This window comes from Zea mays, chromosome 7 (assembly GCF_902167145.1).
Source record: "Zea mays cultivar B73 chromosome 7, Zm-B73-REFERENCE-NAM-5.0, whole genome shotgun sequence".
In the NCBI taxonomy this organism is placed as follows: domain Eukaryota; kingdom Viridiplantae; phylum Streptophyta; class Magnoliopsida; order Poales; family Poaceae; genus Zea; species Zea mays.
In genome coordinates this window covers 7,433,661-7,458,884 of record NC_050102.1, presented here as the reverse complement: position 1 = coordinate 7,458,884, position 25,224 = coordinate 7,433,661, and the positions used below count along the sequence as shown (strand labels likewise).

The 25,224-nt window shown below is 39.8% G+C and overlaps 1 protein-coding gene and 1 pseudogene across 2 annotated transcripts; one reads left to right on the top strand and one right to left on the bottom strand.

Annotated features, from left to right (window-relative positions):
• The first annotated feature begins 785 nt into the window (after positions 1-785).
• On the top strand, positions 786-23,677 carry LOC100193936 (uncharacterized). Of its 2 annotated transcripts, none has more exons than XM_008652713.3 (32): positions 786-1,016; positions 1,321-1,396; positions 2,195-2,342; positions 2,439-2,596; positions 2,714-2,979; positions 3,065-3,283; positions 3,384-3,492; positions 3,570-3,685; positions 4,958-5,056; positions 6,678-6,787; positions 7,849-7,923; positions 8,022-8,100; positions 8,179-8,325; positions 8,399-8,479; positions 8,553-8,672; positions 9,051-9,173; positions 9,976-10,053; positions 10,423-10,511; positions 10,608-10,716; positions 10,869-10,937; positions 11,025-11,135; positions 13,275-13,330; positions 13,410-13,587; positions 13,672-13,773; positions 13,852-13,923; positions 14,006-14,071; positions 14,443-14,508; positions 14,602-14,685; positions 15,798-15,914; positions 22,737-22,811; positions 22,920-23,003; positions 23,102-23,677. In XM_008652713.3, exons 1-32 carry the CDS (start codon positions 990-992, stop codon positions 23,141-23,143), a joined length of 3,351 nt encoding a protein of 1,116 aa, XP_008650935.2. In that variant the 5' UTR covers positions 786-989; the 3' UTR covers positions 23,144-23,677. The 2 variants fall into 2 exon arrangements, with proteins under 2 accessions (XP_008650935.2, NP_001346281.1); NM_001359352.1 differs by having other exon boundaries at positions 789-1,016; positions 1,318-1,396; positions 23,102-23,646.
• Positions 16,305-16,424, bottom strand: LOC111589808 (uncharacterized; annotated as a pseudogene).
• Positions 23,678-25,224: the final 1,547 nt, after the last annotated feature.

Sequence of the window (25,224 nt, the reverse complement as noted above, 5' to 3'; positions counted from 1 at the left end):
TGCCTCATTGGAGTCTTATCTATATTAATCTGTTTTATATTTTTCATGCATGTGTTACTCTAACCTGCGTCACTTCCGGACCAACCGTATTCACTTCTAGCAGTTCTCTAGAAACATAAAGAGTGTTTGGTTTATATGGACTAATTTTCAGTCTCTCTATTTTATTTGATTTTACTCACTAAATTGCTAAATATGAAAACTAAAATCTAGTTTAATTTCTGTATTTGGTAATTTAGAGACTAATTTGAAATAAAATGAAGCGAGTAAAAATTAGTCCCTAGAAACCAAACACCCTGATAGACTTTTTACAAACTAACACAAATCTTTTATACATACTTTGTTCTTACTTATACGTACCTCAGAAGATTTTTTCGATCGGTGGCCTATTTAAGATTGCTCTGGATCAACCACATTTAACCAGAGGTATCTTTTGAGACAGATTTTCGAAAAAAAGATACCCCTTTTAATACGAATACTCTATTAATTCTATAAAGTCTAGAGTTTTTTTTTTCAAATTTGTGCTGCTGTTTAACGAGGGTTATCAGGCCATCAGGGGACGGGATCCCATCGGGTGTATAATCCCCGTGCGGGAACGAGGACTGAAAATCTGTCCAACGCACTGAAAAACTAGTTCGCCAAATGCAACGGTGAATCGCATGGGAGAAGGGGTCTGCCGCATCGAGCCCATAATATCGCGGCCGTCCATCCCACACTTGCCCTTCATCCTAGCCGTCCACCAGCGCACCGTTCTTGCCCCGCAAGCCTCCGCACGAGGCCTGGAACTTTCCACGGGTCCAAAACCTTCTCTCTCTCTCCTCTCCTCTTCCCTTTCTCTCTCCTCCGCCTCCCCCGACTCGCGAGTCGCGATCTCCACCTCCCTCGACCACCACTCCCGTAACCCACTTCCGGGTGGGCCCCACGTCGCCGCCGGCGACCAGCACCTCCCCTCCTTGACTCCCTCGCTACCCGCCGCCCGCGTCCCGCCGGCCATGACGACCTCGCCGCCGCCCGCCGAGGTAAGCGTGTGTGCGAGGGGCAGATGCCCCCCCTCCTCCGTTCATTTCCCGCCTCCTCGCGCGAGACCTGCCTGCTGCATCGGTCCGCGATGCCGTGCGCATCCCGGCCGTCAGGCGCGGCGGGCGCCGTTGCCCTAGGGCTCTGGGGTTGGTTTCTGGGTTGGAGTTCTGGCGTGGCGTGTAGGTCTGGGCGTGCCCACCGCGCGCGCGTACGGAATTCTAGGGTTCGGGGTTTTGATACCCCCTCGCGAGGTTGGAGCAATGGATCTGATATTGTGCCTCTCTCGTGTTTTTCTCGCAGCAGCAGCATGAGGAAGAGGAGGTGCTGGTGCCGTATGGCCCGCACCTGGAGTTGCCCAATGGAGCGCAGCCAATGGAAGGTCTGGTTGGCCCATCTCGCCTAGCGATTAGTTCAGTTTGCTCATCACGTTATTCCTAGTTTCGTTATATGGCCTGTCAGCTCGTTAGTTGATGTTCCGTGACTTGTGATGTCTAAATACTCAGGCCAGCTGCCTAGATATGCTGCATTTTTCTGCCTCCTATTTGCTATGAATTTTTATCTGCTTGCTATTCATGTGTGGTGCTGTTGCTACTCTATACCCTGATTATTTTCATTTTTTTTTGTGCAAATGGTGACCTTGTAAGTGTTGTGGCCAGAGTTATCACTTTATGACATGCAGCGTGATTGTTTATTTGCTTGTTCTATGATTTGGTACTGCTGTTTTGTATGGAGCTGTTAGCTGTAATGTCTTATGTAGTCTGTTCATTTTATTATGCACTTATTTATAGCTTATATATTGTGTATGTGACTGTCACTAGATTATTGTACTGTTTTCGAGGAGTTAAGTTGAGTTAATGCTGGATAGATTGTGTGTGCCCACACATTTGATGTTTTTATGCTGATGTAAGTTTTTTTAATTGTCATGATTGACCATAGTTGTGTTTTTATGCAAAATCACATTGGCATGAGGACTTTATGTGTGGGGGTGCATTTTGGTTACTGTTTGCTGTAGGTTAAAGTTACTTTCTGCTTGTTCTTCACTTCTTTGTACACAGCGAATTTTTTAGAGCCTTTATGCACCATAAATAAACTTGAACTCCTTTGTTTTTTCTTTGGTTTGTTTGTTATGCGATCACATTTGAGTTTATCAGATGGTTTCTTTCTTTTATTGTGCCAGTTGTGCCTGCTGAGCCAGCTGCTACTGTGGAAAACCAACAGATAGAGGATCCACCAATATCGAGATTTACTTGGACCATTGAGAACCTATCAAGAGTTAGCACGAAGAAGCTGTACTCCGAAATCTTTGTTGTCGGAGGCTACAAGTGGTAAGTGCCTATTGATTTCCATTTTACTCCAAATTAGTATATTTATTTAATTTTACCTTTTTTTTTGTATTTGATGGAGTCCTTTTTGCTTTGCAGGCGAATCTTGATTTTCCCAAGGGGAAATAATGTTGAATTCTTATCTATGTATTTGGATGTGGCTGATTCTGGGGTATTGCCCTATGGGTGGACTAGATATGCACAATTCAGCCTCTCTGTGGTTAATCAAATTCACAACAAATTCACAATAAGAAAAGGTCCATTCTTTTATCTTGCCCTTGTTTTTCAACCTAGCACATGTCAAGATATTGATTGGCTTCCATACTTTGAGGTTTTAGTGACAAACTTAGGCGTCTGACTTATAATTCTTGCAGAAACACAACATCAGTTCTCTGCTCGAGAAAGTGATTGGGGTTTCACTTCATTTATGCCGTTGGGTGAACTCTACAACCACAGTAGAGGTTATCTTGTAAATGATACTTGTATAGTGGAAGCTGAAGTTGCTGTATGTAAAGTTGTTGACTATTGGAGTTATGACTCTAAAAAGGAAACTGGCTATGTTGGTCTTAAAAATCAAGGTGCTACCTGCTATATGAATTCTCTTCTTCAGACGCTGTACCACATCCCATATTTCAGAAAGGTACAAACGAGAAAATTCACATGTCATTGCTCCCCTGCTCAACCTGCTTGGATAGATGCAGCTAACTACAGATATTTCTTGCCAGGCTGTTTATCACATGCCCACCACTGAGAATGATATGCCCTCAGGAAGCATCCCTTTAGCTCTACAGTCACTCTTCTATAAGTTGCAGTATAATGACAGCAGTGTCTCTACAAAGGAGCTCACAAAATCATTCGGGTGGGACATGCATGATTCATTTATGCAACATGATGTTCAAGAATTGAACAGAGTTCTTTCTGAGAAGTTGGAAGATAAGATGAAGGTTTGACGTCTGTAAGGTCTTTCCTTTTTATATCCTCCGGTGTTGTTTACTGAACCGTTGTAGCTCTGACTGAATTATGCTTGTAAAATGTTGACTCAAGGGAACTGTTGTAGAGGGCACAATACAACAATTGTTTGAAGGGCACCACATGAACTACATTGAGTGCATCAATGTAGATTTCAAATCAACAAGAAAGGAATCCTTCTATGGCAAGTGATGTTGTTTCCACATAAATAGCGAAGTTTAAACTGGACTGTTGTTTAACATAGTTGTAATTCTAATGCAGATCTCCAGCTTGATGTCAAAGGTTGTCAGGATGTCTACGCTTCATTTGACAAGTACGTAGAAGTGGAGCAATTGGAAGGTGACAACAAGTATCATGCCGATAAGCATGGTCTGCAGGTTAGTATTATGCATCATGTGATAGATAAACCCTCTTTTTTCTCAGGCAGCATGACCATATAATCACATGGCCATGGAAAAATATCAAACTCAATGTAACCAAGCTTACATTTGTTTAACAGTTATTACCTAAATGGAATCACTAAGATAAGGACAAACTTGTTTCTTAAAGCAACTCAGGGATTTCTACTCAATACCGCAATTTATTCAAATCATATTTATACATTTTGTGCTAGGATGCATCTCAGGTGTAAAAGGGGACATTGAAAATGCTAAATTATTTACCAAGCAGTTAAGTGAAGGGTAAAGGCCATATTGTGCATCCTCAAGATTCAAACTTTTTAATATTTCAAGACAATCATCATACCATGACAATAAGTCAATAATGTTATCCACAGTTGGTAGATTTGTGGCGCAGTGTAATCATATCAGATGCTTGTCCTTGTTTATCGTCTTGTTGGTTTGAAACTTTGTGATGTTAATGATTGGACCTTAGGACCCTCTTGACGTTCGGGCACCTGTTTCCATACAGACTTGAGACTCCTTAGGGCATGTACAATGGGTGTCTTAAGTTATGTCTTAGAATGTGTCTAGGGGGGTGAATGTAAAAAAACTCAAGACATGTATCTTGACGAAGACACGGTGTCTTAGCTCAATGTTCGAGACAAGAGACTAGCTGATTGATCACTTTAATTTATTGAATGCTCTGATTGGTACAATGAATATGGTAAGACACATGTTTTAGACACGACCACTGTATTATGTTGTGTTTTAGTTGTGTCTTATACTTGGAGTACCGTACAACAGTGTCTAGGTTGTACATGCCCTTAAGAATCCAGAAATTATCAAATTAATCCACCCTGTAAAAACTCGACCCATCTAAGAGTTACATAGGGGTATTGTAAATAAATAGACAGTATACACCTAGACCTCCCACCAACTGACCTAGGCTTCGTTCCTAAAGTAAAAAAGGGGGCTAATTCAGTGCAAGAGGCTCCCACATGAGTGGGGTTTAGGGAAGGGATAAACCGAGGTGAGCCGTCCTCCTGTAAATGTGGAGAGGCTGCTTTGAACCCGTGACCTAGTAACTCAGTGATCCACTGCATCAGGCTCGGTTCCTAAAGTAATCCACCCTTCTTTATCTGCTTAAACCAATATATAATAAATTTACTGCTTATGACATCCCACAAATATCTGACAAGTGGCAACCGAAAAATCTGATTTACCATTTCATTGTATGTTTTTTTCTTTACAGAAATTCTGTTGTTTCAGGATGCAAAGAAAGGAGTTCTTTTTATCGACTTCCCTCCTGTTCTGCAGCTTCAGCTAAAACGTTTTGAATATGATTTCATGCGTGACACGATGGTGAAGGTTTGTATCAGTGCACTAATTAGTTTTCCTTTTCATCAGTCAATTTGCTTTCAGGATTTCAAAGCTCTTTTTCGAGGAAAATTTTAGAAGCCCTTTTTTAGGAAAATCTTCAACAGCTCTTTAGTCATGATGATATATGAGACTGTATTCCTAGCTTGAGCAGAAATCTTAGACGCGCTTAATTTAAACAGAAATACTGCATAATGTGGGCATTGCGTTCATTCTATTTCGGCTTAATTTATCGCACAGTTTGTCGGAAGTTTTCGATGATTACTATTGATTCCAAGCTATGTATTAGATGGATCAATGTTAAATTATTTTGGTCTAGTCAAAACATAAGCTACCATAGAAAAATGATTATATGTTGTGATAATGCGTTGCATTGTTACCTTGAGTAAGTGGATATGTTACTATTCACAAGTAACAATTGTACTTCTAGGGCAACTGAAATCTGGAAAATATGTGCTGATTAAATTTAACTATTAACCCATGCATCTGGCTGTTACATTTGGAATCCACAGTAGCCATACGGAAAAGCCTTTCTATCTTTTGTTTCCTTTCAATCTATTAATTCTGGTGATGTCATTTTGGATTGTTTACCACTGTTAAGTTACTTTTTAGATGACACCAACAATTATGCGCGCTTGAAATTGAAGTTGCAATAATACCATTTTATATGAATGCTGATCTTTTTAGATAATACAACTCGAAATTTATATTTGTATGCACGAACTTCTCAAAAAGTGCAATTTTCACATTTCAAACATCAATAAAGCCTTTTGTTGAAGTGTATAAGTGGATTGACTACCTTCTCTCATCAGCTTAATCTTTTAGGTTTAATTGGTTAGTGCGTCCACTCTATTATGGTATCAGAGACAGAGGTCACGAGTTCGAATCCCAGCTAGCGCGCAATTAAATAAATAATTGTTGCTCGCTCCTATTCCATGTCTGAGACCCAATAGAGGCTCGACATGAGAGGGAGTGTTGGAATATAATATAAGTGAATTGCCTGGCTCTTCCTATCAGCTTAAGCTTTTGGTTTGAACGGGTTAGTACATGCAATTTAATATGATATCAAAGCCAGATGTCTTAAGTCCGAATCCTGGCAGATGCTTTATTTGTGCCTCCACCCATTTATTTCCATGTTTGCGCCTTTCTCTCTGGCCCCACATGAGTGGGCGTGTTGAAGTGTATAAGTGGATTGACTACCTTCTCTCATCAGCTTAAGCTTTCTAATACCTTTTTTATCTCAAGCAACCTGAGCAGGCTAGAGATTAGACCCAACGAGCGCAAACACAAAAAAGAGAAGGATAAAAGGCTCTTAAAATCCATGTATACAGAGCATCAGCTCATGGAAGTTGCAGAAGTATATGCTAAAATATCACAGTGCAAAAAAAGAGCTCACATACTTTGTAATATCCCACACTCGCTAGATATATTTTTTCTTCTGTTTTTTTACATTTGAAAGTATGAGTCATCTTGGGCTTGCATAAATGAAAATGTGTTTATATGCAACAAAGTTCATAAAGTATTTTGCTTTATTGTGACCGTGTGATATTTATCCTTCTATATTTTATGTTTTTAGCATGTCAAGGTACTTACCATCCATTGTGAACCACAGATAAATGATCGCTATGAATTCCCACTTCAATTGGACCTTGATAGAGATGATGGAAAATATTTATCTCCTGATGCTGACAGGAATGTGCGTAACCTTTATACCCTTCACAGGTTAGTAATATATTTTCAGATAATTTTCTATATACTTACATGCATTAATATTTCAAATCTTCATGGTTGGATATGTCAAGCATTGGTATACTGGCTACCTGTTTCCAGAAGTGATGTTTGTGAATTTCTGGCCTTACAATACGGCCTGTCCCTGGATTCTGATAACCATGATGCTGGCGTAGAGCATAGCTATTGTCATGTGTTGCTCGAATTTTGTAACTTGCAGATATTCATAATATTTTAATTGTTCAAGCAATATGTCAAGGGCGCCGAACCCTTGACTGGCCGGACCGCGGCTACGCAGTTCGTAGCCGTCGGCCGTCTTCTCCGGTGAGGTTATTCCCCTCAACCGTAGGCTTAACAGAGAAAGAGAGAGATGCGGAATGTATTTCTTATTCCCCTCAAGTGCCGATTACAATGCATAAATAGCCCAAGGCTGACAACTGATTGGAGTAATTCACTCCTAAATAAAAGGCTAGATATAATCTGTTGCCTTATTCTAGGCTAACTATAATCTGTTGCCTAATTCTAGCTGCTAGTGCTGCCCTTTTGCGCGGACGCCACACGCTCGGCGGCCCTGCGCACATCGCGGCCGCGCCGTCTCCTGGCGTACGGGATGCCGTACATGACACAATAAGATGTGCTGTTGTTGATCAGATAAACAGCCAGACATGGTTATGGGGTGAGGGGTAGGAGTGAAATTGATACAAATGATCTATGTTACATATATCAGGCCCATGGCCTACATAGCCCATCAGGAATTGTATATGACTTATTCCTAAGGGTCAGATTAGACTTTCAAACATTAAACAGACAAGATTAGCCCTAACTTGAACCCTAAACCTTGCTCTATCACCATGTTACTAACCTTTGTTTTTGAGAGTCTAATTGACCCTTAGGGATAATAGTCATATATATAGTATTCCTTATGGGTCATATAGGCCTTGACATATTTAACGGTCTAGCTAAAAGCTAAGAAGTGTTAATCGGATGAAATTTGTGGTTGTGTGTTTCTGTTAATATTTTTATATTGATGCAGTTCATAACAATTACTCTTACAGCGTTCTTGTCCATAGCGGTGGTGTTCATGGTGGACATTATTATGCTTTCATACGACCTACCCTTTCTGATCAATGGTAGGCTTGCTTCATTCTAGAAACATCATGCACATACTTTTTTTTATGACTAGTTCATTTGTTCACTTCAAGTATTTACTGGAGCGAAAAATTCCCAGGTTCAAGTTTGATGATGAGCGTGTGACAAAAGAAGATGCAAAGAGGGCACTGGAAGAACAATATGGTGGTGAGGAGGAGGTATGTTTCAATTTCTAAGGCTACAGTTATTGTCTTTGGTATCTTATAAACACTGAACTTACCAATTCCATTTTGCAGCTACCTCAGACAAATCCTGGCTTGAACAACACTCCCTTCAAGTTTACTAAATATTCAAATGCATACATGCTTGTGTACATTCGTGAAAGCGACAAGGACAAAATTATTTGTAATGTGGATGAGAAAGATATAGCAGAGCATCTTCGGGTAAGCTGTCCCCTAAGATTTGAGTTTCATGTGATCTTCTTTTGTCGGTTCTAATATTTAAATCTACTCTCAGATTAGATTGGAAAAGGACCGTGAAGAGAAGGAACGTCGGAAGAAGGAAAAAGCTGAGGCACACCTCTATACCATAATCAAGGTGTCTTAGTCAACCTTCTGTGCGTAGAACATCCTTTTGTTTTTGTTTTGTTATCTTATGCTCTGTTATATAGGTTGCAAGGGATGATGACTTAAAAACTCAGATAGGGAAAGACATATATTTTGATCTTGTTGACCATGATAAAGTCCCAAGCTTCCGTATCCAAAAGCAGATGGCCTTTGCTCAATTCAAGGTAATTACATGATGTGAGGGTGTATCTTAGCATGTCCTGTCAAAGGAATATGATATATCTTCAATCTGGTGTCTGTTACTCAAGGACTCAAGTATGTTTACTAGTGTCACATTTTGCTGTTGAAACTTGAAAGCACATTTGAGTTTATCTCAGGCAGACCAACTGCTGTTCATAGTTTACTAAAAGAATTTAAGTGCCAATAAGATGTAAATGGTGGTGCAATAATAGATTACTTAAGAAATGTGTTTTGTTGTCTCTTTTCACACCTTAAGGAATCATTTGATGGTTGATCTAATAATATTTTTTCATTTCTTATAGGATATAGGGTAGAATTTCGTAGTTGGCATACTGATTATTCATCCATGATGTGCTTTACAGGAGGAGGTAGCAAAAGAGTTTGGTATTCCCACACAGTTCCAACGATTTTGGCTGTGGGCCAAGCGACAAAACCATACTTACCGACCTAACAGGCCATTGTGTCCTCAAGACGAAGCGCATACTGTAAGATGATTTTGTTACACATTGAGTTGGACAAAACACAAAAGGATGCCTTGGCAGTTTTTAGGCCATTTTTTAATTCTTGGAAAGCTGCATGATGCACACTAGTTTTTACAAATGTGTATTTGAATCATCATTTTCTCTAAGTTTGTCTTCATAGAAGTTGCTTCTTTTGGATGTTAAGGTCCTGATTTTCTTAGTTTGTTTTTTACTTGTTGAGCAATTGTATCGTGCGTGCAGCTTTATTTCTTATATCTTGTTTAGTCAGTTACTATGGTTGAAACACCTCACTCAAGTAGTGTGCTACTATACTACAGGGAGGGAAGCATGCAGAACTTTTTTTTTCAGTCAGCTAATTTGCAAGCTGATTTCATAGCTGGTTTTGTACTTGTTGATCAATTTCATCGTGCATGTAGCTCTGTTTCCTGTATCTTCTTGAGCAGTTATTATGGTTGAAACACCTCAATCGAGTAGTTTTCTACTATACTGCTGTGGTGGGTAAGGCATGTAGAACTTTTTTGAGTCAGCTAAGTTGCATTATAGCTTGTCCAACTTCCTAACACCCATCAGTATATGAATTAGTTCAACCATTTAAGATCCATATTGTAAAATCTTTACTACCATGACTAACATTAATAATTCACATCACAATGAGATACTTTGGTGCTGTTCTAGCCATTGCAAAATCCGTATGCTTTTTCTTGAACTCAATTAACTGTGGGGGTTTATTGTTGAGCTGCTACTTCTATGCCTTCTCTTGTCTGTAAAGGAATAGGCCAGTTCTAAAGGAGAGCATTTTATATAGGTTGGACAGCTAAAGGAATTGGTGAACAAGGCCCACAACGCTGAATTGAAATTGTTCTTGGAAGTTGAACTTGGACTGGTAATAACTTCTTTCCTGTGAGCCTTTATTTATTTAAGGTGCAGAGGGTGTTCAGCTGCAAGCCAAAATTTGCCACTCCTCTGTTAGGCAACTTTGATCATAGTAGTAAGGTGTTTGCTTTTGCTAATCATAAATTAGGCATGCTTCACTTGTTTCCAGCTTGGCTTTACATGTAATAGGTACAAAGAATTGTGGCGCAATTTTTTCTGCACTGTTGGCAACTTAAGCAGGAAATAAATGTTTGCCTTACTTGAGCATCATTAGATACGAACCAAAAGGGCCTACATTTTCGCACTTTTGATTTCACCAACCCATTAATATGATTTGAAGTTGATAGGATCTGTTCTCATTATTTTGTGGGCAATTTAGGACCTTAAACCTCTTCCTCTTCCAGACAAGACTAGAGAAGATATATTTCTTCTCTTCAAACTCTATGAACCTGAAAAGGAACAGCTACGGTACTTTTCATACATTCCAACTCACCACTATTTGTCATACACTCAATACTTGATTTTTTGTTGGATATTTACTCCTCTACTGGATGGATTTTTCAGGTATGTTGGTAGGCTCTTTGTAAAGGCTTCAGGAAGACCACAGGACATTCTGCCGAAGCTAAAGATGTTGGCAGGTTTTTCACAAGATGATGATATTGAACTTTATGAGGTTAGTCTAGTTTTTTTGGAAAGCATACATTGCCAATGCTTATAATATGCACATTGTTCTGGTTCATTATCTCATTCTTTCCCTGTGATGATATTTATGTAGTTCTCTAATTATTTGATTTCATTATCTTAATGCATTTTTTCTTACATTAGGAAATTAAGTTCGAACCCAATGTGATGTGTGAATACATTGATAACAGGCTTCTGTTCCGATCTTGCCAGGTAAATGCTGATTGTAAGGTTGTTTCTGCTTGGTATTGAACTTGTTTTTGTGATACTTCCTTACATGGACTCATTTTTTGTTAGCAGCTTGAAGATGGGGACATAATCTGTTTTCAAAAATCTTCAAAGGCAGATAGTGCTGACCGATATCGATTTCCTGACGTACCATCCTTTTTGACGTATATACGTAACCGACAGGTATCTAGACTCTAGAGTGTCCCAAGTACTCACTCTGTTCTAAAACATAAGTTGAGGTTTGTCCTAAGTCTAGCTTCTCTAGCTTTCACCAATTGTACAGAAAAATGCACAAACACCTATACAACATTAAGTTAGTTTCATCAAATCAACCATGAAACACATTTTTTTGGTCGAGAAAAGGCACATGGAGGAAATTGTCTAGTTTCCTGGGACAAGGTTCAAAGCTCCTTAAACTATGGGGAGTTAGGGATTTTAAAACTGGAAAAGTTGGGTTGGGCACTGAAGATAAGGTGGCTTTGGGCAGAAAAAATGGACCGGCCTCGACCTTGGGATGGCTTCCAAGTGGAGGTACCTCGAAATGCCAGAGCTCTCTTCAACATGGCAGCAATCCTCATAATTGGCAATGGTAAAAGAATTGATTCTGGAAAGACAGGTGGCTGGATGGAAAGAACTTCGCTGAATTAGCACCCAATCTGTTGTCAACCATTGGCAAGCGAACAGTAAAAAAGGACAGTTGCAGAAGTTTTGAGCAACAGAAGATGGGTGTCAGATATTAAAGGGGCTTTAACTATTCAAGTTCTAGAGGAATATCTTATGATCTGGGACCATGTGGGAAGAATTAATGTACAACCTGAGGTCCCTGACACTTTCAGATGGAAATTAACACAAACAGGGGATTACAGCAGCAAATCAGCATGTACAGCTCTTTTCACTGGATCTATTCGTTATGCTCCCTGGAAAAAGATTTGGAAAAGCTGGGCACCACTTCGATGCAGATTTTTCATTTGGTTGGTTTTCAAAAAAATGATGCTGGACTGCAGACAAGTTGGCTAAAAGGGGGCTGCCCCATCCTAATGTTTTCTCCAGGCAGCTTTGGTTTTATATTTTTCAGGCTCTAAAACTTACAGAGCTGGTATCTAACATAGCTGAACCTTCCTTTCCTAATTGGTGGAGGAAAGTGGTCAAATTGGTTCCAAAGGAAAGAAGACAAGGGCTGAACTCTTTAACCATTCTAACGACCTGGGAGATTTGGAAGCACAGGAATTCCTGTGTCTTTGAGAATACATAACCTTGCATTGCTGTTCTGATGACAAGAATTGTGGAGGAATGTCGACTTTGGTGGTGGGATGGTGCCTCCAAACTGCATGATTTCTTGGTTTGGGCAAGGGCCAGGGCAGAACAGACCCGAACTGCATGATTTTTGGTTTAGGCAAGGGTCAGGGATGAACAGATCCTGATGGCCTGACCCTTTTCTTTTTTGGTCTAGGTTTCACCCCTGTAACAGACTGAGTTCTAGTAGCTCAGATCCTGTTTGCAGGGGTGCTGGTCTGGTGGTCTTGTTTTGTTTTTGTTTGTTGTTTTTGCCTAAGTCTGTATCTAGACCCTCTTTTTCTTCTTAATGAAAGATCTCCTGCGTGGTTCGAGAAAAAAAAACATGTGTTTTTTCTTGACGACCTTGAAACATGTGTTGACCGTGCATTTATTTGGTCTTATAGATGTTAACATATTTTGCTAGAGGATATACTGCTATGTGTTTGTGCTGTATTGATTGAGGGAAACAATACACATATATAGGCAACATCCCTGGAGGCGCAGGGAAACCCTTCCCTAGGGCTGGCGCAGTGCAACTACTGCAGGGACATGCAATAGGAAGGTGGCACAGCACCTTAGGTTGGGCCATAGACGCGCAGGAGTTGGCCCAGCCCAAACCAAATGACAGAATATAAATATTCTAACATATTTTTGTATAAACTTGGTCAATATAAGAAAAGTTTGGCTTAGGACAAAACTAAAACGACCAACATTTTGGAACCTAGTAGTACTAGAATTCTGATTTCCGAATTGAATGCTATTTGACATTTCTTCCCCCCTCCTAACATTGTACATGGAAGATCTAAAAGACAACATTGTGCTAAGTTTTTTTTTTTTTGCTTATTTATTGGTTGTTGATCAATTAGAGCACAAAGCTTGTGAACAATACAACATTTCTCCAGAAAAGAACAATACATCTCTGTGGTTATTATATATGATTTTGCCTATAATCTTGTTTTTCACATTTTGCATACACTGATCTGAAGTTTTAATCTGTGATTTACATCTTAATAATGCTATCATAATTCATTTTGCTGTAATATTTAGGTGGTCCACTTTCGTTCACTGGAGAAGCCCAAGGAGGACGATTTTTTCCTCGAGATGTAAGAATTTGGACATGCTGTAGCAGACTGATATTCTGTACTGCTAATGAAACCTTTTCTTTTTTTTGTTTTTATATAGGTCAAAGATTTTCACATATGATCAAGTCGTGGAAAAAGTAGCTGAAAAACTTGGCGTGGATGACCCATCGAAAATTCGGCTTACATCACATAATTGTTATTCGCAGCAGCCTAAGCCTCAGCCAATAAAGTACAGAGGCGTTGAACGTCTACTGGACATGCTGATTCATTATAACCAGGTCGCTACACTGAGTTTTGATCTATGTTTCAGTTGGTCTCCATGCAAGTAAAGTACAAGATAACATATTTTTTTCATCTATCAGACTTCTGATATTCTGTACTATGAAGTATTGGACATACCACTTCCAGAATTACAAGCGCTGAAGACATTAAAAGTTACATACCATCATGCCACAAAAGATGAGGTTATTTTCCTGGACTTTCTCAATAGCTGTTGTTGACCTTTGTATGTCTGTCCTAGAATATGTTTTATCAATCATCAGGTGTCAGTTCACAGTATAAGATTGCCAAAAAACAGCACTGTTGGCGATGTGCTAAACGATATCAAAACAAAGGTATCCCATGTTTTTTTTTGACATACTTTAATTATGGGACCCTTTGCATTGTGAAGTTAACTAATGTCTTGAATCATATCAGGTTGAGTTATCTCATCCCAATGCTGAACTGAGATTACTTGAGGTCTTTTATCACAAGATATACAAGGTGCTAAGTTGCATTTAATTCTGCTGCAGTATGCTTTATGTATCAATCCATGCACTTAGTTAGGGGCATGTAGGCAAATAGAATATATGCATTTTGCTAAGTACACATGCATCACATACTAACAAATTCCATGGGCTATCGAGTTGTCTCACCCCAATGCTTAGCTAAGATTACTTGAGATATTTTATAATAAGATATACAAGGTGCTAAATTGCATTTAGTTATGTTGTAGTATTCTTTATGTATCAATGTATGTACTTCGTTAGTGGCATGTAGGCAAAAGGAATATATGCATTTTGCTAAGTATGTGTGCATCTCATACTAACAAATTCCATGGGCTATTGTTATTTAACGTGTAATAATTCCTGCAGGTGTTTGCACCAAATGAAAAGATTGAAAACATTAATGATCAGTACTGGACACTGCGTGCGGAGGAGGTATGTTATTTCATGCTTCACAATTAGATTGGTTTTTTAAGGTTCTCATTTGTCTCTTACTTACTAATGGCTACTTTTACCTTCTCTTTCTAGGTTCCAGATGAGGAAAAAAACCTTGGTCCCTTTGATCGATTGATTCATGTATATCATTTTACAAAAGATACTCAAAACCAAACGGTAATGATGGAAACTTGGCTAATGTTCATCTGAATGTCGCAGTCTTGTCATTATTTTTAACGTGTATATAAAAAAACAGCTGAAGTTCTAGAATATAATGACACAATTCTTTTGATTATTAATTCATTATAACACCCTTAGTCTCAATGTAGTGTCGGATGGCTTCGGTTTCATTTTTTTTCTAAATCTGTTGCCTCAGTGGTGTGTCTTAAAATATCCTTTTAGATAAACCTGTACATTGCGCTCTGTCAGGGTGTGCGCCTTATACATGTTCACTGAGTTAAGCAGGTTGTACTTGTGCTAGGAACCAATCCTACATTTGTGGGACCATGGGAGGTGTTACTGTACATCCCCACGACCATTCATAGTTGCTTGAGTTTTTTTTTCTTTTTCATCTGAGTATTATCTATTGGATATCTATTGAAAATAAGTGCTATCTAACAGTATCTTCCTCATCTTGTTCACATATTTCTAGTAATTTTCCTTAGGTATGTATATGTCATCTTGAATACATGGGTCTTTAATAACTACTATACTGTAACAGTAGGATAAATTTGCCTAAGTACTCCTTTTGGACATATACTAGTTACTATTCTGTATCCTTCTTATGATATATGTTTGACATTATAATGCTCATTCTTGCTCAAATATCTTAAAAATACTTTCCTTGGCCCTGGTCTAGTAGTCCTTGTTCGTGGTAATTCTTGTACTGTGAGTGTGTTGTGTCCGGGAGCCTCTGTCTCCCCTGTACTAGAAGTGGACTCTTGACCGGTTGACCCTCATATGTATTATTTTCTTATTAATAAAATGACACACATTTCTCCTTGTTCAAGAAAAAAATGATACTTTGACTTCTCTAAAATGACACACATTTATAAGATATTTTGACTTCTCTAAATTCACAGCTTTTGCTATGCACTACATAGTAAAAAGTTATGAAACTAGAAAGGCCAAAACGTCTTATAATTTGGGATGAAGTATATAACATGGATGGAAGAACAATAGTACAATACTGCTATTCAGTAACTGTTAACGTTCAATCATTCTGATATTAATAGCGTATTCTTTTATATAGCTAAAACTATACCGAATATTTGTGTTGTTGTCAACAGCAAGTTCAGAACTTTGGAGAACCTTTTTTTATGGTTATTCGTGAGGATGAGACCCTATCTTCTATCAAAGAGCGTATACAGAGAAAGCTTAAGGTTCCAGATGAGGATTTCTCAAAGGTATTTTCTTTATATGTTTCCATATGTGTAGGTTCCTGACTTCCAAATGTTTTGTTCTTAAACCATTTGATGTCTTGCTTGTTGATCTTGTTAAGAAGTGATGTTGGAACATGCATGCTGGCCAGATTTCGGCACTGAATTTGCCCTCAGCGTTCTAAGGTGTTAGCCTGCCACAAAGCATAATAGCAGCTTACGTAGACCACATAGGCAATTGCCCTCAACAATTGCCACCTAGGTGTTAGGTATCATCCCATTGCCTTGTTAATTAGTGCCTAGCATTTCTATTCTTATAATATTTTATGCTTTTCAATATGCTGACCGTTAAAAGGTCTAGTAGGACTTAAAACACCACTAATACAATGTCCACGTGTTGTGACGGCACACAATCATATTTGATACCCATAAAAAATAAATTTAATATCAAAGTGAACATATGGTCCACACCTCAGATATTAAGTTGATAAGAACAAATATTACACCTTATCTTAGCCAAAAGGCTGAGAAATGTATGAGTTGTAGGCTGCTCGGTCGCTCGTCCTCCTTCAGCAAGCGAGGTGGTAATATGTGGGAGCGTTGCGCTCCATGTGGCTTCCTGTCGTGTTGGGATTTGGTGTTTTCTCAAGGCCCATATGTGGTGTAATGACCCATTGTTAGACGAGAATCGGGGAAGAGGAATAGACCTACATGCTTCACACATGACACACGACGCATGAAACTGCTGCTTTATTGTAGTAGAAAAGGCTAAGAAATGCATGAATTGAAAGGAGCCCGACCCTTTTTTTATAGGCCGCTCGTCCTCCTTTAGCTAGCGAGTTGGTAATTTGTGGGAGCGTTACGCTGCTTATGGTTTCCTGTCATGTTGGGCTTTGGTGGTTTGTCAAGGCCCATATGTGGTGTAACGACACATTGTTAGGTGACGTCCCATTGTTAGGCGAGAAGCGGGGAAGAGGAATAGACCTACACACTTCGCATGTGACACACGACACATGAAACTGCTGCTTTAATATAGTAGAGATTAAGAATGGGCTAAATGGAAGTTTGTTTTTTAAATGGTTTACTTTTCATTTTAGCGTAACAAGCTTAAGAAACCTTTTCTATGCCTTAAAAAATAGGAAGAGATAGTTGGTACATGAGTACAAGATTTGAGGTCTTATCTTGGTGCTTATATGTGTCACTAACCTTGGATTAGAGAGTACAATTAGTCCTTAGGATTTGGTAGAATATATATAGGCACAGTAATATGGGCCATTATGGGCCTTAACACCCCCCTTCAAACTTAAGGTGGAAGCGGAGGATCTGAAGTATTGAGTTTGAACAATTTGAGACGATGTTGTTCTCTTGTTTGTGCTTTTGTGAAGAAGTCTGCAACTTGCATTTCTGAGGACACATGTTGAAGAGCAATAGTTTTCTGTTGACAATGAGACCGTGTGAAGAAAACATCAACACCAATATGTTTTGTAAGTTGATGCTTCACAAGATCATTTCCAATTTGAATGGCTCGAGTGCTGTCACATAGAAGAGGCGTAGGAGTATCACAAGAGACACCAAGATCAGCCAATAACCATCGTAGCCATATAATCTCGGCAGAAGTGGTAGCAAGAGCTCGAAGTTCTGCTTTTGCACTGGATCTTGATACAACAACTTGCTTCTTTGATTTCCATGCAATAGGAGAGGAACCAAGGAAAATACAATAACCTGTAATAGAGCAGCGATTAGTGCGATCACTCGCCCAAGTGGCATCAGACTAGGCATGAAGCCGAAGAGGGCTATTACAATCATAGAATAAGCCTCAAGATGTGGTTCCCCATGAGTATCTTAATTCACGAAGCAAGTGACCATAATGGACTGAAGTAGGCGCATAAACAAACCGACTCAGAATATGAACAACATATGCAATATTCGGCCGCGTGATAGTGAGATAGACTAGACTGCCAACTCTGGATGGATCCTGTAGTGGTGAACCATCATTTGAACAATGTTGTAATTGAATATCCATGATTGTTGCAGCTGTACGATTCAGTCCGACCAGAGTGAGTGATGAGGTCTTGTATGTATTTAGACCGTGATAGATAATAGCCCTTTGTTGATCTAGAAAATATCCAAGAGGGCCTAAACCAGACATCTTAAACTGCTCACTAAGATGCTTTTTTACTTGAGAAATATGTTCTGGATCATCACCCGTAATGAGTATATCATCAACCTATAATAGAAGCAAGATGCGCCCTGGTGAAGAGGAATAAAGAAATAAAGCTGGATCATGGTCACTAGGGATAAAACCAGGAACCCTTATGGCAGCGACGAACCTTTGAAACCAAGCACATGGGCCTGTTTCAATCCATATAAAGCTTTGCATAGACGACATACATGTACGGAAGGAATATCAACTCCTGGTGGTGGGTGCATATAAACTTCGTGTAAATCACATGAAGAAAAAGCATTTTTGACATCCATCTGAGAGATAGTCCATGAACTAGATGTTGCAACAGCAATCAAAGTACGAACAGTGGTCATATGTGTAACCGGTGCAAAGGTTTCATCATAATCTAGTCCTTGAGTCTGTTGAAAACCTCTGGCCACAAGACGAGCTTTATATCGCTCAACTGAACCATCAGATTTGGTCTTCATTTTAAAGACCCATTTATATGTTATAGGGACTGCATGTGATGGTAAAGGAACAAGATCCCAAGTACCCTTTCGATCAAGAGCGTCCAACTCATCTTGCATAGCAAGCCGTCATTCATGAATACTAGAAGCTTCATGCTAATTAGATGGTTCAACAATTACAACAACATTAGAAAATCCATAGCGATGTGGAGGTTCCATTGTAGTACGATCATGAAGATGATATCCCTGGTGATTTGGTAACACATCAGTAAACTGTGACCCATCAACAATCTGTAGATCATCAGAACAGATGGAGAGTCACCATTGTTAGTACAAACATCAACAACAGGTTCGTCATCAGCCCATTAGGACTGGTTGTGGGACTAGTGCGAGGACGACGAATGTAGGTTTTGGGAATTGGTGGTTTTGAAGCAAAGTGTGAAGTGGGTGTTGATGCAGAAGGATTTGTAATGGGAATGAGAACATCGGGTGAGAATGTGATAGACGATGGTGCAGTGGAAGATGAAGACCCAGATGAAGGAGCATGGATGGGAGGAAGGCACATGAAAGAGGTTGACTCTGTAGAAAAAGAAGATGAATGTGTGAGAGAGTTATAAAAGAAAGGTCGGTTTTCATTAAAACTTACATCACGTGAAATACGAAGGCGACGTGCTGAAGGATCATAACATCTATAGCCTTTGTGCTCCGGACTATATCCAAGAAAAACACACTGAACAGATTGAGCAATTAATTTAGTCCGTTCACGAGAGGCTAACAACACATAGCATGTACATCCAAAAACTCTAAGATGGTCATAGCGAGGAGTTCCAAATAGAACTTCACCAGTAGTTTTCCCTAAGAGTTTTGATGATGGTTGTTTATTGATGAGGTAGACAACGGTAGACACTGCTTCGCACAAAAAATGCGAGGAAACGAAAGAAGATATCAAAAGAGTGCGGGCAATTTCTCTTACATGACAATGCTTGCGTTCAGCAACACCATTTTGAGCATGTGCACTAGAGCACGAAAGCTGAACAAGAGTACCCTCTGAAGTTAGAAATTGTCGAAAAGAATCGGATAAATATTCACCACCAGAATCAGATCAAAAAAATCTTAATAGGAGCAGAAAACTAGGTGTGAGTCATGCGAGCAAAAGACCTATAGATAGAAAGTAACTCAGAACGATGTTTCATTGAATAGATCCAAGCATAATGAGAATGATCATCAACAAAAATAACATAATATTTATTTCCACCTTTTGAAACCAAAGGAGCTGGGCCTCGAACATCAGAGTGAACAAGATCAAATGGTCTAGCAGAATGAGTCAATGGTAAAATAAGGAACTAAGGAAGTTGTATTTGTTTTCCAAGATGACAACCCTTACAATGAAAGCTAGACTCAGATGACGTATGACCTAAACAACCTGATTTTATTAAGGTGGACAGACGCGAACCACACAAATGACCTAGACGGTGATGCCATTGGGCAAAAGAGGCAACATGAACTGATGCTGCAGAAAGCACATGGGTCATAGATGATGAAGCGGATGAAGGCGCAAGCTATCGAGGATGTAGAGGCGAGGATCAGTGCTACGGTGACCAATCACAATCTCTATGCGACGATCCTGTACAAAACAAGATGAGTCATCAAATCTAACAAAACAATTGTGGTCTGTAATTTTTCCAACTGAGAGAAGATTCATGGATAACCCAGGGACAAAAAATATATTAGGAACAGTAAACTGAGGAGTGCAAAGACCCTTGTGGGTTATATGGCATAAAGTATAATCTGCGGTTTGAACAGAGGCATTTTCTGTGACAGGTGTAGAAGTGACTAACTGTGACTGATTAGATGTCACATGGAAGGAGGCCCCCTGAGTCAAGAGCCCAAGACGATGGCGAGGCTGTAGCTGGTGAAGTAGATGCAATAACAACTGAACCTCAAGGTGCTGAACCTGTGCGACGACCACGAGCCGCCCGTCGTGTACGGAAATCGGCCAACTTCTCTGGAAATTTAACAAACAATTTTCAGACCGATGAGTGTTCTTGCAATGCTCACAAGGTACCGAGGAATAACTCCTTGCCACATAGGACTTCCGAGCAGCGGCCAACACACTTTGAGAGCTAAAACCAGTAGTAGAAGACAATGCTTTGAGGCGAGTCTCTTCAACAAATAGTTTAGACAATACCTTTGCCATTGTGAGAGTATCAGAACTGTGAGCAATCGTGCACGAAGAGTCATATTCAGCCCGACCCCCATAACAAATATGTATGTAAAGAACTTTTTAATAAACTGATGAGCCGGGCATGGATTAGTTGCACAGACTGGCACCATAGATAGCAAAAAACTCATCAAACGATCAAAAGCAGAATAGTACTCATCAATAGTCATATATTCTGCTCAATAACATGTGTTTGCTGCATAATAGTGTGTAAGAGAGCACCACTGTCTTGAACAAACCGGGCCTTCAAATGAGACCAAATTGCTTTAGCAGTGGTGAACTTGGATAGACTCATAATCATGGATGGTTTAGTGCTATTAACCATGACAACCATCACTTTGCCGTCATTGATCTGCCTAGTTTTAATGTCTGCAGCATTGTTACAATCCTCACATAAAGTAGGAGGATCGTCAGTTAAGTGAAAAAGCAGACCATGACCACGTAGAGCTGTCTGAACACAAAAAGCCCACTCTGGATAATTCTGACCATCAAGGATGATATTAACCACAATAGCATTGACTGACATGATGATCAATTGATATGGCGTACAAAGGATGCAGGCCAGTGAATAATGCAAATCAGTGAAGAGGTAACCTTCTTTGTCCCAAACCTAATCCTCTGGCGGGAACTGTGCGGACTGGCACTGATCTAGTTAGTTTGGAACGGACGGCGTGCGGATCCCAGTTGAGCAGGTCCTGCGCAGATGACAGACAATGGACTGGGCTGGCTGGAGGCAGTCTCAGATCCGGCACAAAAGGGCAGACAACGGTCCAGGCAGGCAGGTCCTGCTGGATCCGGCCGAACGAACGTCGATCTGGCGGAGACGCGGATTCGGCACGACAGGGCTCGGATCTGGCGCGGCAGACTAGAGGCGGCGTGTATCCGGCGGATGGGCGCAAATCCGGTGTGGCATGGCGCGGATCCGGCACGGCGAACTGGAGGCGGCGCGGATCCGACGTTTGAGGACGAGTCCGGGCGCGGGCAGCCGCCGGACAAGGTCAGGGATTAGATGCCGCGACGGTGGCGAGTGAGGTTGCGATGGTGGCCTGAGAAGGTAGGGCAGCGACGGCGGTTTGGAAAAAAAGGAGATTAGGCCCTAACCCTAACCTGCTTTGGTACCATGTCACTAGCCTTGGATTAGAGAGTATAATTAGTCTTTAGGACTTGGTAGAATATATATAGGCTGATAGGCACAATAATATGGGCCATTATGGGCCTTAACAATATGTATGTGAAAACCATAGTTTGTAGTTAGTGTGGACAATCTGGTTGTTTAGTTACATGAACAGTAGCTTGCTAACATTTCCTAGCATAGTTGTTAAAGCGTAGCTTAGGGCTTAGGAATCACTTAAGGCAACTGGAAGGGGGCAAGGCGTCATGTCGCTTTGCCGCAAGAGTAAGGCGAGGGTCGGAGGCAGTGGCGGTGCGGGGAAGAGGCGGCGGCGGCATCGCGCGGGTCACAGGGAAGAGGCGTGTTGTGCACATCCTCCCTCTCTCTCAGGCAGGCGGGCGGGCGGCAACCTCCCCTCCTCCCTCTAGCGGCGACTCACTTCCTCCCTGTCCTCTGTGGCGGCTGAGGAGAGGGAGGATGCTGGCTGGGAAGATTAGGTTAAGAAGTGGGCTGGGCCAGGAAACAGCAGACCGGTGGCCCATATGTCTTTAATCTCTTTTATTTTTTTTCTTCTCTTTTTTCTTCTCTACTAAACCAGTAAATCAATTAGTTATGTATTCATTGTTTCCTAATCTTCTACTACTATGTATTAGTTATGTTAGATTTTAAGTGTATTATGTTGGTTTATGTTGAAGTTGTCATCCTATTTGGTGCTACTATCCCTACTTATTTAAGATTATATTCCTATATTTATATATTAGTAAGGCCTTGCCTTGCTTCACGCCTTACTGCTTAAAAGGTAAAAAAGGGTTAGCTGCCTTACCTCGCCTTACCGTCTTAACAACTCTGTTCCCTAGTAAGTAACCAAACTTTGCTATTTGGACAGTGGAAGTTTGCATACATTTCACTTGGTCGTCCAGACTATTTTGAAGATTCAGATACTGTAGCTTTAAAATTTCAGGTACGATCAAGCTTTTATTTTATATCTATTCGCTGAAGTATTTATTGTCTATATCTTTATCTTGCCAGCGTCTTAACTTTATTTCTCTTGACATCTGACCTTTTTAAGAGAAACATGTATGGAGCTTGGGAGCAGTATCTTGGACTGGAACATCCAGACACAGCTCCTAGGAAGGCACACACAATTAATCAGGTACAGCTAACGCATTGTTTCCGTTGCTTTGCGTTTCTACTGATTTCACAAATCCTTTTTTTGTGATCTGTAATGTGTATTATGTGCTCATTGTGCAGAACCGGCATTCATTTGAGAGACCTGTAAAAATTTATAACTAGGCATGATAGAAATTTGAGCAATGAGCTGCCAAGCAAGGGCTAAAATTGCTGTCCTGAAATAAAGCGTGCCGGGGCATGTTGCTCAGGTTTTTCGTGGAGCTGGTGAGCTAGTTCATGAGACTCCAAGTATGATCGGGGCGGCTTCTCATCTTTCCCTGCTTTTCCCCGGATACATATAAAGTTGTGCAGAGATGACCCCACCGAACAATTGTCTTTAGTAGATAAGCCAGTACTTCCCGTTAGATGACTTTATACAGTCGAATAGCCGGCATTTTAGTCGATCTTTCCGTTCTCCAGTTGCTGTTGGTGCTAGGAGGCCTTGAGCTGTTGAGGGTACTTGCCCTGCTGTATATTATGACGTAGAGTGTACAAGTCTTTGTTGTTGACAATTACACGGTGTTTTGTAATTTCAGTGATACACTTCCAGGTCCTTCAGTACGTACTTGCCTGGATGGTGTCAATTTGGCATTCTATGTTAGATATTGATCCATCTGTTCTAAATTAAAATTATAAGGCAGTTTGACTTTTTTAAGATATACTGCCTCCGATTTTCTATTAGTTGTCGTTTAGAATAGTGACACGGTCTCCATATTATAACGTGTCTCCATATTATAACTTTCATGTTTTTTGTTACAATATAAATAAATTCTTACTTCATTAATACTTTTATAAAAGTAGATAAATCTGTGCATAGGTTTCAAAACTAAATAATAAAATAGTTATATATTGTCAAAATTTTATAAGTTTGAGTCATCTAAAACTATAACTAATGGACACCAAAGGTAGTACTGCTTTTATTGTGTAGTGTATATCTAAGTGCATAAAAAAATCTTTGAATCCAGAAAAGGTAAAATATTTTATAATCTAGACCGGAAGGAGTAATAGTTATTAAATAACAGTACAATTGATTTCAATTTGATCGGGATCGATTTTTCTGGAATACGTATGCATACGCAGGAAAATATGTATCATTATATTACAAAGAGAAGAGTTGGGCACAAGCTTGTACAACCCATGCCATACACACTTAAAACATCAGGGTTTAAAACTCCCAGGCAATGAGTCAGCTGCATCAAAAATCTATCTACGATTGAATCCGTGAAAAATCTGTCCACGATGGCATTTGTGAGCTCTACATAAACTTGCCCCCTATCGTACCTGTCGGTGCAATTCTAAACCTGTTTTAAAACCGTCATTAGCTAACATCTGCCCGTGATCGAACCTGTCAACCATCATTAGCTAAGTCTTCTCACGTTGAGCAACAATAAAACATTTCATGAATCATTAGTTAAGTTACTTATTCAAAATATATAATATTGTATCTCAATCATTTTTACGTAAAAATAAAAACGAACCAAACTTCGAGTCGAGTGTGGGTCACCTGTGGGTAGAAATAAAAACTCGCATCCATACCCGCAAAACTTAAGGTTGGGTGTGGGCCGAGGGTCAAAATCTTCACTCGTATCTACACTCATCGGGTTAGGTACCAAAACATTGGTTGCGGCGGTTCCATAAGGCCCAAGCACCAAGCAAAACAAGTGAGTTAATCTCTTTTGGTTTAGGGTTCATGTGATCGGTAAAATTAACTTTATTTATGAGTTTGCAGATAAACATGTTTATATATGTTATCGTTAGTCGTCCCACATCTTTGATTATCATCTTCTACACATATTGTATACAAGCATAAGATGTGTTTGGTAGGTATTTATGTTGAAGCATGAAATGTAAAATAGAATAGTAGAAATGTGGAATTTTTATATTGCATTGATCTGATCATGAAAAATAAGATAAGTATTCTCATAAGGATATGCTCCTTTGGTGGTTGTGGTACATGTCTACTCTAGTTTTGATAAGACCACTCATAAAAAGATGTATATTTAGAGAGGCATCTTGAAGAGATGCCTTTGAAAAGGCACTTGTTTTATAACACTCAATCATGCTTGAGATAAATAGAATTTAACCTATGTAGATGAAATTCCTTTAAAACTCTATAGAAAAATCTTACAAATATAGTATGCCATTTGAACTCCTAAACCTAGGAGAAAATGACATGTCACATATATGTTATTAGATATATGAAA

What these genes read in the sequence shown, in the direction of transcription:
- LOC100193936 (NM_001359352.1), top strand. Translation starts at nt 990, where the DNA reads ATGACGACCTCGCCGCCGCCCGCCGAG. An exon ending in ACATCCCATATTTCAGAAAG is followed by an intron (nt 2,980 to 3,064) that starts GTACAAACGAGA and finishes ATTTCTTGCCAG; the next exon opens with GCTGTTTATCACATGCCCAC. An exon ending in TGGAAGTTGAACTTGGACTG is followed by an intron (nt 10,054 to 10,422) that starts GTAATAACTTCT and finishes TGGGCAATTTAG; the next exon opens with GACCTTAAACCTCTTCCTCT.